The 15,716-nt window shown below is 31.8% G+C and overlaps 1 protein-coding gene across 3 annotated transcripts; it reads left to right on the plus strand.

Annotated features, from left to right (window-relative positions):
- Positions 1-155: 155 nt before the first annotated feature.
- Naxe (NAD(P)HX epimerase) lies at positions 156-5,142 on the plus strand. 3 transcript variants are annotated; one of them, XM_072520142.1, is made up of 4 exons: positions 156-296; positions 384-576; positions 801-1,108; positions 4,815-5,142. In XM_072520142.1, exons 2-4 carry the CDS (start codon positions 412-414, stop codon positions 5,068-5,070), a joined length of 729 nt encoding a protein of 242 aa, XP_072376243.1. In that variant the 5' UTR covers positions 156-296; positions 384-411; the 3' UTR covers positions 5,071-5,142. The 3 variants fall into 3 exon arrangements, with proteins under 3 accessions (XP_072376243.1, XP_072376241.1, XP_072376242.1); XM_072520141.1 differs by having other exon boundaries at positions 228-296; positions 369-576; XM_072520140.1 differs by having other exon boundaries at positions 226-576.
- The last annotated feature ends 10,574 nt before the right edge of the window (positions 5,143-15,716 follow it).

The raw sequence follows: 15,716 nt of genomic DNA on the forward strand, positions 1-15,716 counted from the left end.
CTTATTTGAAGAAATAAATTTTTGTTTGCGACAGTAGCACAGGATTTTAAATTCCATATTTTACCGAATACTGGGAAGCTTGGCATCGGCGTGCAAAATACATCTTCCAAATCGTAGAATCGATTATGCTGGAAATCGATTGTGTGAGATATTCTTTAGATTAATCAATACCGGTAAATTAACTGTTAACCGGTAAATGACGTAAATGTGACATCTGTAACTTTGACATTAAGTAATTTGAATGTCATGTATTTGTGATTAGTTTCTGGAAATATTTTGTTTATTTTTTACATCATGTACGTTAAATGATTTTACCCAAAATGTTTTAAAATGCAATTTATGAATATTAAGCTATTGAATGTAATTAGGACAACATTTTTTAGATCTTTTAATAGTAGTCAAACATTAAGAATGGTTAAATTACTTGGACAGAAAGAAGCTCAGTCAATTGATTTGGAACTTTTTAATGACTATTCATTTTCTGTTGATCAGTTAATGGAATTAGCTGGCTTAAGCTGTGCTTCAGCTATTGCTAAGAGTTATCAACACACTGATATTGGTAGCAAGTCTATATTGGTAAGTTTAATTTACTATGATATAAAAATAAATTTAGTTTCATTATTAACAAAGTTTATACATACCTGATGCACAAACAAATTTAAGTGTCTTCTACAAACAAACTTTAACACAAAAAACATTTAAAAAATGACAATACAGTCATGTATATTGTATTAATTTTGTAATGACATAACTGGTCTAGACCAGTTGATGAAAATATCTAGTACAGACTTTTATTTTAGGTTTGTTGTGGCCCTGGTAACAATGGTGGAGATGGTTTAGTATGTGCAAGACATTTAGTACTTTTTGGATATAAACCAATTGTATACTATCCCAAAGAAACAAAAAATGATCTCTACAATAATCTTATCAGACAGTGTCAGTTAATGAATATATCCATAATTAAGAGTTTACCTGATAAATCCAGCATTGAATGTGAATTTGGTATTATAGTTGATGCTTTATTTGGATTTAGCTTTAAGCCACCTGTAAGAGAAGAATTTATACCAGTTATTAGTCTGATGAAGGAAACAAAAGTACCTATAGCAAGGTAATAATTAAAATTGACCAAGTAATAGGTTAATAATGCATTGAGAATCATTGAAATACTTTCAGTGATATTTCTATTTGACAATAACAAATATATAATATAATAAATAATAATAGGGTTCTGAAACTGTTTTCTTGTGGCATGTCTAAGTATTATGTTTATATGGGATTAAGCCAAAATTAATTGTAATGAAAATAACCTTTTTTTTTCTTGACTCTTGTGATTCCCTATAGGATGCTTTGTGCATTAACTTCAACACACAAATGTTTCTTCCTTAGAGAAATATTCTAAAATATCCAGATACTCTTATTCCAAGAACATATCCCATCAATTTTACTGAAGCAGTTGTACTTATATGGCAGCATCCCTTTTCACCACACAGTGCTAAAATAATTGCTAATTATCTTCTTACTCTCTTCAACATATATGAGGGGTGTAAAATCAAAGTCGGCAATCTCCATTTCCATAATTTTGGGAAACTGCGAAAAACTGTAGAAACTAACAAACTTAAATTAAAACAATAAAACTGATGATGAATCATATAAAATTTGGTTTGTGGTCGGATGTACACAAATAGACGCTTAAAAAATTATTTATTTTCCTTTTTTTTTTAATATTTTAGTTTGGAGATTGCTGTTTTTGTTTGCAATGCTTGGAGATTGACGGATATGAAAATGATCTATAAGGATATTGCCAGTTTTGAAACTAATAAAACGTCACTGTGCGAGTTAGATAATAAAAATATATTTTGATATTGAAAAATAATACAATATGTAAAAGTAATTTATATGCATATCACTTAAACTAAAATATCCGGAAGTTCAGGTATATATTCACAGATTTCGACAGACTCTAACTCTGAAACATGATTCTCCAGGTTCTCGTTTCCTTCTTGTTCATAATGTTGAAAAAGCTCTTTATAATAGTTAAGCTGATCAAGTTGGATCCAGTCTAAACCAAAATGTTTGGTCAAAAGATTTCGCACATCACGCAGTTTTAAATTATTTAATTTGTGAGCATCGGAGATAACTTTTTCTGGATTAATCATGCTAATCTGTTTGCCTTTTCGTGCAATACTGGCAATAGTTCCGAAATCATTTTTTAATGAAGTTCACCTCGTATTAAAAGATTTTCTGTCCTTCATCGTTTTAAAATGTGCCTTTTACAGTTGTTAAATTGAAAACCCCATGTTCCTACTGGTTTAAGAACCTCCTGAACAGCAGACTTCCAATCGTAAATACAGCTTTGCTTCATATCAACGATAGTAGAAGATTCGGAAATAATTTCCTTGTATTCGTCAGGTGCCGTTATTACTTCTCTTTTTCGTAAATTCTTCTCAATTTGACTGAAAACTCTATCAGATGGCAAGAAAGAGTAGCCAACTACAGGAAAAACTAACTCAAGTAATTTAACATTTGGTGGCGCGCTCTCGGCTAGCCATTTGCAGCACATACCAATCATGATCGAGTTTTTATTTTGACCACTGCATCCATCGGCGACCAATCGTACCATATTTGACATGTTGCCAAAATCAGTGTTATTAAGTCGATGAAAGACTGCAGAGGAAATTTCATTTGATCCTTTGCCAAAGATGTCCTCAGTCCAACAGTATGAAAATACATTTTCCTTTAAAAGTGGAGACTTTGAAGAACCTTCAACAACACTAAAGTTATAACAATAAAGCTGCCTCGAATAATAAGCACTCTGATCAGGAACTTTGGGGAGGACCAAATTTTTTTGGCAGTCAAACGACAAAGTAACTAGGTCTTCTCTGTTTTCTTGAAGAAATTGGAAAAATGCTTTGGCTCGAAGTTTGTGAAACCGTTTTTCAATCATGAGTTTAATTTTAGATTGCTTATTTTTCTCGTATTTAATGCGTTCCCTTAGCTCTAAACACTTTGAACAAACATCTGTTCTTGGGGTTTTAAAGCTCAAATTGTATTTTCTGTTAAATATATAGCGAAAATACGATCTCTTTACAGTCTCCGATGGAATTGTCTGAGCAGTGTACATTGAATACAATTTAGAGACGCTGAGTTCAGATGGAAGGTACATTTTTTTCGTCACTGAACGGCAATAATGGGATTCAGTACATTTTAAATGGTTTATAAACTCGTGCACTCCTTCCAGCTTGTCCTGATATTTCCTGATATTTTCGATCACCACCTCTGTGTTCAATCGGTATTTGGCCTGTTTCAGTAAATCGTTTTGTCACGTAGGAAGGCCTGTGTTTTGTTATCCCTAGCTCGTTCAAAAAAGCTGATTGGCACACTGGAATTTTCTCCTTGGATAAAAAATTACGGATGAAACATTTTACCTGGTGCTTCTTTGGAGAATGCTTTTCATTTTTCGGCCGACGCCGGACAGTACAATTCACAGTGCAGTACAATTCAAAATAAGGGCATCTTGAGTCGCTTTATCTTTGGTCTCATAGAATAGGCTATGAAATTTCTGTATATCGTTCATTTTCAGCAAGCAGCACTTATATGTTTTTGAATTGTACCCACATGTTGGGTATTCTGGCATATTCTTCGCAGAATATCTACAACAAAAAATAGTTATGAACATAAGTACTGAAATGGGTTTAAATCTTAACAAATTTTTAAGAAAAATGAAAAAAAAAACAAAATTCACAACGGCTTGGAAATGGAATCATAACATTCACAAAAGTACTGACCCTAGACGTTTTGCAACATTTTTCTTCCATTTTTCAGGTTGTCTTATCCGCTTCCGTGCCTTTGTTGGTGTGACAGGAGATGCATTAACTTCCATGATAAAAAATTAATACGTTTTTTGTATGTAAAACTAATTTCTTAGACACAATATAGTTTAGGAAAAGCACAAAAACAATGTAACGTCTCCCAAAACCAAAACAAACTATAATATCACGAGCACGATATTACGGCTACTCTAACCATGTGTTGATCATGTGCGAGCGCTACGTGGTTCTTATTGGCCGAAGCGGAGATTGCCGTGTTTGGTACGCACTCACTATTGCCACTTTTGATCCCAACACGAATTTTTCACTGCGATTTGTATAAAGATAAGACCGATTTTGGTTCTTACAAATAGTTTTACCTAACAGGTAATAAAAAACGCAACAGATGGCGTTCCTAACTCAAAACAAGAAAGAGTGGAGATTGCCGCCTTTGATTTTACACCCCTCATATGTTTATAATAGTTTGTTCCTAAAATAAGACTGGAGCATTTTAGTATAGTCTGGGATCCGAGGCCCATTTTCATCATTTATTACTAACAAGCTAATTTTTCTTGAGTAGCTTGATTTTGATGAGACACCCAACTTTTCTCCTTACAGCAATTTGCGTTTGTGGTAGCTAACGGGGTATCAGAGATGAAAAATGTTGATTTGCTGATTCTCAAAAATTTATTACTAACAGGGTTTTTACTTTTTTATTCTCAAGATAATTATCTAAATTAGCCTAAAAAATATTTTTTATACAAAATGCAAGTCATTAACGAGGTCATAAAAAATAATTACTAACCACCTGATATTTTTTCTCTTGGTTAGTCAATATTTATAGAATTCAACAGGGCAAAAGTTGTTGTAAGGGCAAAAGTTGGGCGTCTTGTCAAAATGAAACTACTTACGAAAAATTAGCTTCTTAGTAATAAGTTAATTAATTCTAATTTGTCATTCTACCGATGTGTTTACTTTACTCTTTTTTATTTACTATTTATATTTAAGCATTGACATACCTAGTGGATGGGATGTAAATTCGGGTCCTCCTGAAGATGGTATCAAACCAGAAATGTTGATTTCTCTTACTGCTCCCAAATTGTGTGCCAAATTTTTTAAGGGAAAATATCATTACTTAGGAGGAAGGTTTGTACCTCCAGCCTTAGAAGAAAAGTACAATCTACAGCTACCTAAATATCCTGGTACAGAATGCTGTGTATTGCTGCCAGCAGTATATGAATCTAAAGAATGTGGTAAAAACTAGGAAGTAGAAATAAGAAAAATATTTTTGTTTATTTTGTATCTCATTTTTAAATAAATAAATAAATATTAGGAATATGATCGTTTAATTTAATATAAAAAAAAGTGCACTCGTAAGTGAATGGGGTGTTTTCGGCCAATTTGGAGATAAAAAAGACAAGAGTTGTGCTACTTTATCTATTTAATGAAGACGTTTCGCCCACTGTTTAATGAGCATCATCAGTTCATCTAAAAGAGTGTTATTAGCGATACATCTAATATGAGAAACAATTAAGTAAATGATCTTACCTTTAAAAGATCTGTAGCGTTAAAATGGTGTTAATGTGAAGAAACATCAAAAAGGCAAACATCAAAAATTAATCTAATAAATACATCAGCAAATATATATATATATATATATATATATATATATATATATATATATATATATATATATATATATATATATACAGTATACTCCCTTTATAAAGAACACGGTTATTACGAGGTTTCGCTTATAACGAGGTACATTAGATGTCCCGTGAAATTTCTATTGAACTATAATCCTTTATAGCGAGGTAAATTTGCTTATAACGAGAGAAAATAAGATTGCAAAACGTGTTTTTTACGTTTTGGCCCGGCCGTAGCTATAAATAAATACCCTTTTTAACTGCGAGCCGCCCGCAATAAACTTCTTACAATTTATGATTCTTAGTCGGAAATGTAAAATTTATGATTCACAAGTGTCATTGTATTGGGTTGACCATTCACACCTAATAATATGGGTCCTAATAGATAAGATGTGGAAAGTGTTTTAAAGGTTGTCAGAAACTTTATCCAAGGACAAAACGCAAATGAAGAAGCATAAAACTGTTTCACATCTTTAGAAAATATGATAGATAGAATACTGGACAATTTAAAGCGGTCAAAAATGACAAAATAACTTTATACGCTTTATACATATTTACAGAATACAGATTTTTTGTTTTAACATATATCATTGACAGTAAAAGTAAACAACTCTTTTTTGTTTTAATGCATTTCATTGATAATAAAAGTAAACAACTTTGTTTTAAAAACGCCATTCAAACAATATTTATTAGCATCTTATATTGCTCCGAATGGCTTCACTATAGAAAGTTAATGTTTTAGAAAACTACATATTCATATGTATGCACAATATTATTGTTGTTGGATATAACGAGATCCGCTTATAACGAGGTAATTAGTCTGCCATTTCAGTTCTCGTTATAGAGAGAGTCTACTGTATATATATATATATATATATATATATATATATATATATATATATATATATATATATATATATAGTTTTGCATATTTTCAATTATTTATTGAATATTATCTCCATGTCTTATATATAAATATTTAGAAAATAGAATAAGATTAAAGATGTGATACATTCAGCCAAAATTACAGTAACAAGTTCTTAACTTACAAACAACAGGAGCAGGCAGTATATATTACAATTTCTGACGAATTTAACCCTATCAATACACCTCTCAGCAAAAGAGTTTCTACTCCAAATTTTTAATATTGTTTGGTCACAAAAATCACTTCCAAAAATCTGGAATTGTTATTCCTGTTATTAAACCAAATAAAGATAAAAACAACCAGAATCATATCGTCCTATGGTATTAACATGTTCATGTAAACTTATGGAAAAAATAGTCAACAAAAGATTAATGTGGAACCTAGAACATAATGATCAACTTACCATCGAACAAGCTGGCTTTAGACCAGGCAGATCTACAAACGACAACATTATAGATTTAGAAAACGCTATTAACGAAGCTTTTAAAAATAATCAAAAATGTATGGCAATTTTTGTAAAAAAATGGGATATCAAGGAAATATTTTGGCCTACATAAACAATTTTTTAACTCAAAGAACATTTTAAGTCCCAGCGAATGGTGCTATATCCTCTCTTAGAGAACAACAAAACGGAATTTCACAAGGATCGATTATCAGTCCTACTCTATTTTTATTAGCAATACACGATATAATAAAAATCATTGCGAAATCTGTTCGGGCAAGACTATATGCTGATGACCTAATTATTTACATGAAAGGCAAGAACGTTAATCGTATGGCGTCAATATTACAAGAACACTTAAATAAACTAGTAAATTGATCCCTAAGTACCTACCGGTTTCAGGTTTTGTTCTAATAAAACAAAATGTATAATATGTCAAAAAGACATATCGAGGATAAACCGAACCTAATACTTGAAAACTAAAATCTTTTCTACACAAACGAAATTAAATTTCTAGGTGAGATATTTGATTAACAGTTAAATTAGAAAATTGATATCCAGCAGTTAGTTCTTTTATGTCGAAATGGTCTTAATTTGTTAAAGTATCTAGCTCACAAAACTGGCGGTGCCTATGGTAAAACACTACTCATGTTATACAGATCCTTAATTCGTTCCAAAATTGATTACGGATGTGTTGCATATGCATCTTCCAACACAGTAACGTTAAAACCTTTGGATACGTTACATAACACCTCACTAAGGATTATACTTGGAGTGTACAGAACAACTCCGATAAATAGCATACAAGCTAAAATAGGTAAGTAAACACACGCTAGAGCTTTGTAATCAGCTATTAACCCTTAATTACACTTCTAGCATAACTAAATAAAAGAGTTTCAATAAATAACATTTTAGACATATCCATGGCTAACCACTCTTCGAAGTTCAATCTCCCATGTTCCCGCAAAAATTATGCAATGAACTTACTTAACTGGGAGCAATTTCCACCCTTATAACAATACAAAAACATATCTTCATCTTGGATTGTAAAAATTCCAACACTCAATTGCAGTCTATTACAATTCCAAAAAAATAGTACCAATACTAATCTTATCATACAACTCTTCAGAGATTTAATTAACTGCCATTCCGCTACCTAAAACTAAAAATGGGGTCGGAGTGGCAATAATTAACAGCACAGAGATTCTCAAACATAGAATTCCAGATTTGGGCATAATAGGAGCTTGCTCCTCTGCCCTTATTTGTAATATAATAATAATAATAATAATAATACTTCAACTATATTAACAGGAGAACTCTATGCAATTTACCAAGCGATACTACACGCAAATGCAAATAAGATGAACAAAATATTAATCGTGACAGATTATATGTTATCAATACAAATAATCAGGAAAATATACAGGCAGTATACATTAGCTTTACTAATAAATTTACAAAAATGCCAAAGAAGCTATAAAAACAGTATCCCCATATCACTCCAATCTGTAAGTATGAATCTAAACAGCTATTTCATAAAGCAGCTGTTCGAGAACTGGAACAATAAATGGAAATCCACACCATCAGAGCTTCAGGAGATAAAAAATAAGATTGGACCATGGCAACCACCCGAGGTATTCCATCGAAAGCAAATAATTATTTCCCGTTTACGACTTGGACATATAGCCCAGTCTGGTTAAAAAAGGTCGAAAAATGTTTCGCAGATATCTGAAGCTTTTAAGACATAGGTGGGGGTTATTAGATGGCGAATATATGAAAAGGTACTCGTATTTTTACCTTGCCTTTTTTTAAACAATAATTTATGGTAACATTTTGATTTTTTGTCTATAAGTTTTTTCCCTTATATTTTAAATAAACAATATTTATATCATTTTTTATATCAAGAATATCTTTATTTTTTCGTTTTTTCAATTGATAAATAATTTACGGAGATATTTGCAAACAAGCAGTTTTTTTTGCACTAATTTATAAATTTTATTAATTTTTTTATTAACAAAATAAAATGTTATTAATACATTTAAACATCGAGGAATTACCGTCTTTTAAATTTGTGCGAAATTTCGCCCCGATCAGTCAAATAGTTTAAAAGTTATTTAATTTATTTATCCCTGAGGCTAATTATTTAAACTATTGAACTTGCCCTATGAATGATGCTAGACACATTTAGCAAATTTCATAGGATTCTTTAAGACTTAAACTATCTCAGAAGTTAAATGCATATTGCGTTTTCATCGAAATTGTTTACAAAATAAACGTTTGAAAAAGGGGTATGTTTTTTACTTATAAACAATTCTAATAACTTTTATATTTTTCAAGCTACAGACTTGTACGTACAACCATTGGATAGCTGGTAGAAAATTCACATTAAAAAAAAACCTTTTATGACCAATAGGAACGAAGTTAGCGACTATTTAAAAAAAAATCGTATCTCCATTGTTTATATTAAACAGTAAGTAAAATTTGCACAAATTTTGAATGGATATCTAAACTTTATATAGAAACTTATAGCTAGCTATAAAATTCATCCAATTTTTCGAAATTTACAGCCCTTAGAAACGAAGGTACTTTCGAAAGATCGACATAGCAAAGTGGAGAGGATAACTGTTTCAGCTCCGTTTTTTTTTTGGCCATTGGAACTTCAAATTGAAACAGGTAGGAAAAATTTACATTATCTCAGCTTCTATTGCAGCTGGAAGCCTCTTTTTTATTCTGGGGTAGCTCGTCGAAATATGAATAACTACATAGTTTTCACTGGCCGGAAAATATGGGAAACCTCGGAAAAATTGAGTCCATTTGAAATTCACCGTAAAAACTTACTTTGTTTTAGTCTGTCGCAGTATTAATAATGATGACATTCCCTCCTCCACCCCGGAAATCTCGGAAAATCCCGGAAAATCAACATATATTTTTTTTCATTTTATAGCAATGATGTAATAATATATTTTATAAATTAAATTTCAGGTAATTTTTTACACATTATATTATTATATTTCTTGTATTAATTATAATTGTTTGTATTTTTATAATTAACAATATTAATTTTTATTCTATTTTTCGTACAAATATGATATACAATAGTAATCTAATCTGGGTTACTGCTTTGATAAAATAAGTCGATTTTTTCATCACCTCTCTTATTAAATTTTGCAATGTTTATTGAACTTTACTTTTTTTATTTTCTTTACATACATTGGTTTAAAAGTTAAAATTTGGTTAATTCATTCGACTTCACTGTCAACTCTGAACCTTTTTGTTGCAGGTTGTTTGTCTTCACTTATTAAATCAGTCTCTAAATATACATTTTCAGAATCACTGTCGTCGTCAAACGTAACTGTACCGAGGTTGCAGCATATTTTCTCCTCTACTTCTTCCTCAGTACAATTTATGCACAAGTTCGTACAATTCAAACCATGTTTTCTGCACCCACATCTAGTAGTTTTGCAAACTGTGGTGCATTTGCATGTAATGTGCTTTAATGTCTCTTCGTGAATTAAATTATCTAGAGAATAAATTGGTTCAAAACCAGTGGCACTTTGTCTCCAACCATAAGGACAAGCATCTAACTTATTACCTAACCACATTTGTAATTGATAGTAAACCCGAAGAACATGCTGTTTGGCTGCACCTTGAGTTGGTGGCAGAATTTTTAGTTTAAAAGATATTTACCGATATTTCTGCTGAATTGTAAGTATCTTAAATCATTTAAGGAAAATGTATCGTGTTTTTTTTTTATAATTATTTATTATAATTAATTATTCATTCAATATTTTTAAATATTACTTACAATTTTCAACCAAAAAGTAATTAAATACGTTTAGTTAAAACTTTTTTATTCAAAATACACAAAATATTTTACTCAAAGAAGTATAAGTAGGTATATTGCTTTCTGAAGCCACTACAATGAGACTGACGAAATTTTGGAGCGTGGAGCAGTTTCCCCTCCACTTTCCTATGTCGATCTTTCGAAAGTACCTTCGTTTCGAAAGGCTGTAAGTTTCGAAAAATTGGATGAATTTAATAGATATAAGTTTCAATATAAAGTTTAGATTTTCATTCAAAATTTGTGCAAATTTTACTTCTTAATGTTTATTAAGCATATTAACAATGGAGATATGATTTTTTAAAAAATAGTCGCCAACTTCGTTCCTATTGGTCATAGAAGGTTTTTTTTAATGTGAGTTTTTTTACCAGCTATCCAATTGTTGTACGTACAAGTCAGTAGCTTGAAAAATATAGAAGTTATTACAATTGTTTATAAGTAAAAAAATAAACCCTTTTTCAAACGTTTATTTTGTAAATAATTTCGATGAAAACGCAATATGCATTTAACTTCTGAGATAGTTTAAGTCTTAAAGAATCCTATGAAATTTGCTAAATGTGTCTAGCATCATTCATAGGGCAAGTTCAATAGTTTAAATAATTAGCCTCAGGGATAAATAAATTAAATGACTCTTGAAAAATAATAAAATTTATAAATTAGTGCAAAAAAAACTGCTTATTTTCAAATATCTCCGTAAATTATTTGTCAATTTTAATTGAAAAAATCGGGAAAATAAAGATATTCTTGATATAAAAAAATGATATAAATATTGTTTATTTAACATATAAGGGAAAAAAATTATAGACAAAAAATTAAATTATGACCATAAATTATTGTTTAAAAAAAAACGCAAGGTAAAAATACGAGTACCTTTTTATCTATTCGTCATCTAGTAACCCCTACCCATGTCTTAAAAGCTTCAGATATCTGCGAAAAATTTTGCCGTGAAATCGATGATTTTTGCATAACCAGACTGGGCTAATACCCAGTTTCGCCCTTACGGTAAAACATGTGCAACTGGAAAAGTGCGAAAAGTTTAATCGTCACAGAATTAAATAGCATTTACCAAACAACCTTAAAGACATTTTAAATTCAGAAAACACTATAGATAATCTACTTTTGTTTTTAAAAGACTTTAATTTACTAAGCAAAGTGTAACTTCCGTTTCGCTAATAACCTTATTAGGTTAAAATAATCAATTATATTGAAATTTAGAAGGGTAATTAGATAATAAATGAGTGAAAAACAAAATCATGTTAATAACAAAGAATAGAAGTAACCACAAGAACAGTGCAAGTTAAAAAAGTAGGTGTTTCAGGTATGTGACCATTTTTTATGTGCCTTTTGGTCTTCTGTCCTGCATTCTACCATCTGTCATCTGCAAACTTCACTATATCACCAGCCCATCGAAGTTTCTGGAGTGTATTGCATTCTGATATAAGTTTAACAGTTGGAAAAGTTCACGAATATATCTAGATCTCTATATCCCATTTTCAATGATTGGTCTTTTCTGGTTTATCTTATCAGTCTGATCTTCCTTAGAATTATTTTTTTGAAAACTATCAATCTTCTTTTTGTGTTTTCTGTCATCGCCCATCTCATATTCATAACATACTATTGCTCTCATGATGGTTTTATCGACCTTAATCTTCAATTTCCGATGTACCTTTTTGGAGAGGTATATGTCAGCCAATGTAAGACTTCAATTTTGAAAGAGTCAGAAAATTTAAATATTTTGGAGCAATATTAACAGACGATAATGACATGCAACTTTCGTATTCTGTAATAAACAGCCTTAGATCGAAATACAATTCTAGAAAAACTAAAATAAACATTTATAAAACTATCATAAGACCGATAATATTGTACGGATGCAAAACCTGGACACTAATAAAAGCTACAAAAGAAACATTACGGTGCTTCAACGGAAAGAAAAATATGTGGTTCAATAATTGATGAATGTACACAAAGACACCGGATAAGAACAAATATAGAACTTAAGGAACTATACAACCACCCAGACATTGTAAAAGGGGCCAAGGTGCAGAAGTTAAGGTGGGCCGGTCACATACAACGCGAATCAGATGGCCGAAATTAGCATGGCAGTCTAACCCAGAAGGAAGAATATAACCAAGACGACCATGCACCAGATGAGAGACAACATCACTAAAGATCTCAATACCATGGGCTTAGAGATGGAAAAAGACCTTATTATGAACTGGAAGAAATGGAGGCAGTCAGTCAAGATCCACGATGGGTTGTGGAGTTACAGAGTAAGTAAGTAAGTACATGTCAGTAAGTGAGAAATAGGATTTGTTGCCTTTCATTATTCTTGTTTGAATTTCTTCTTCTGCTCCTTTTATCATCGTCCTCTACTCTAATTTTATTTTAGTTCTCTTTGGTCTTGTCTGTGTTAAGTGTTTTTGTCCTTTGTATGTTTATTTCTAGTCTAGTCTGCTTGGTCGCTCTTTTCAATTATGAACACGTTTTTGTCGCCTCCTTCAATATACGGGACATGATGTTAATGTCATTGGCGCTTCCGTCATTCAGCTGTTTTATGGCATATTCAAGAAACAGGGGACCCATTACCTTGTTTAGGACTTTGAAAAGGAACAAGTTAAAGAGAAGTTGGAGGAGTGAAGTTTTAAATAAGTGCGAGCAACTATCACCATCAAAACGATCCGACTCATTAGGAGTAATTAGCTAGAATTAACGAAGGAAATCGTTTTCCAGCTTGTTATATCTCAATTTCTGTGATATCTCATTTGGGGTGGTAAACTATCTTTAGATAAATTATGTATGCCATCGAAAAATCGGTAACAGCTCAAAAGAGTGAAACTGTTTCAAAAATTTAAGGACAGATAATACTAACGCGCCTAAGGAAAAAAAGTACATTCTTTCCGAAAGTGAAGTATAGAGGAGAACAAATGTAGACATATTTCGGCTGTACAATTATCCAAGCATCTTGGGTACGTGAAAAGGGCAGCAAAACTTACAAAAAAAGACGGAAGTTAGAAGACCGCAGCAAAAGCGGCTTAGATATTTTTCGCCGTTCAAAGGTTACTGGACGATATGGAGCAATGTCTGTCTCTAATGTATGCGCATGAAGGGGATTGTCATGGTTGAGGTGAGTCATATCATCATCATCATCAACAACCTGTATGCGTCCACTGCTGGACATAGGTCTCCCTCAGCTCTTTCCATCTGTTTCTGTCTTGTGCGGCTTGCATCCAGTTATTCAAGTCGTCAGTCCATCTAGTTGGTGGGCGTTCTCTGCTCCGTATTGCTTCTTGTCTTGGTCTCTACTCGAAAATACGCTTTGTCCCTCAGTTGTTTGATAATCTGGCGACGTGTCCTATCCAATTCCATTTTACCGACGCGATTTTTTCGATGGACTCTGTTGTTTTTGTTCTACGACGTATTTCTTCGTTTGGGATTCGGTCTCTCAGAGAGACACGTCGCTCTTACTCACTTGTGACTGTTAATGTTTCCGCTCCATAAGTGAGTACACGTAACACACATTGGTCAAAGATTTTCCTTTTAAGGCATAGGGGTAGATCTGATTGAAATACATAGTTTAATTTACCAAACGCTGCCCAGGCTAATCCTATACGACGTGGGAGCTCATAGGTCTGGTTATCTCTGTCCAACCGAATTTCATGTCCTAAGTACCTATATGATGTAGTCTGTACAATATCCCTTCCATCAACAGCAATATTTCGATTTAGCGCCAGATTAGTCATTATTTGCGTCTTGTTCATATTAATCTTTAGTCCGACCTCCAAGGAAGCGTGATATAATGTTTCAAACATTATTATTGCATCATCCATACGATCGGCTATAGGAACGATGTCATCTGCAAATCTCAAATGACTAAGCTTCTCTCCATTTATGTTGATACCGCTAGCTGTGGCATTTTGGTAGATATATTTGATTATGTTAGTGTAGTGATGGTCTATTCGGCATTCTGTCAATGCTTTTAACATTTTCTGATGGCTTATGGTATCGAATGCTTTCTTGTAGTCGACAAATATCAGTACCACTGGAGTCATATTATAGTAAGAAGCAAAAGCTTAAATGGCTTAAGAGCGTAGGCGTAAAATTTCGGGCCAATGCTTTTTAAATGCATTAATTTTTTTCGAATCCTGAGAAAACTAATCAGTATTTTTAAAAAATTTAAACGCAGAATGAAAGAATACATTATTACTGAGGGCCGAATGTCCCTGAAAAGTTCTATAATGTTTATTTTAATAAGTTACAGGGGTGAAAAAGAAGAGAAAATTTAGTGTGATTTTTAATTTCAAATATCTTATTAAAAAAAACTTTTTGTTTATTCTAAGAGACTTTCGGCCCTCGGTAATAATGTAATCTTTCAAAAGCATTGGCCCGAAACTTGGCGCCTACGCTCTTAACAATTCTAGAGACATTTTTATCTACATCTACAATCGCAATTATTTTAATTTATAATTAATCAGAATATTTCAGCAGACAATTCGAAGGTTGGAAAATAAGGTTGCGTACATGACATTCTGAAGAAAAAGTGTACTACATATTTGAGGATACAATATTCATATTTAGTGAATCGCCAGCCAACTGGAATTCAGTTCCCAATCCATCAAGACTCCAACAAATTATACTGTGTGGTTAATAAAACAATTTGTGGCGTAGGTTTAGTTATGATTACAAAATACTACAATATTTTGGATCTTGGAACTAAAAATATAGTTTTTATTATGGTGCTGAAACGTATTGCCAAATCCTTGATGTTATCAAGAAGAATTGATAATATATTGGTCACGTTTTCTATAAATTAAAAATGGTCACCCAAAAATGGTTTTAAAGAAAACAACCAAATATTGTCATTATTATTTTCCGATTATAAAGAGTGAGTTTTCTTTCACCTTTTATTTGAGAATTTAGTGTGGTAATTAGAAAGAGTCAGTTGGAAAGATGTTGAAAATATGCACATTTCATAAAAGTTATGTTTTCAAAGCTAAAGTTTTGAAAAAGTTTTCTTCAAACGCAAGAAATAAGATAATCAGAATAAAAGTCA

This window comes from Diabrotica undecimpunctata, chromosome 1 (assembly GCF_040954645.1).
Source record: "Diabrotica undecimpunctata isolate CICGRU chromosome 1, icDiaUnde3, whole genome shotgun sequence".
NCBI lineage: Eukaryota > Metazoa > Arthropoda > Insecta > Coleoptera > Chrysomelidae > Diabrotica > Diabrotica undecimpunctata.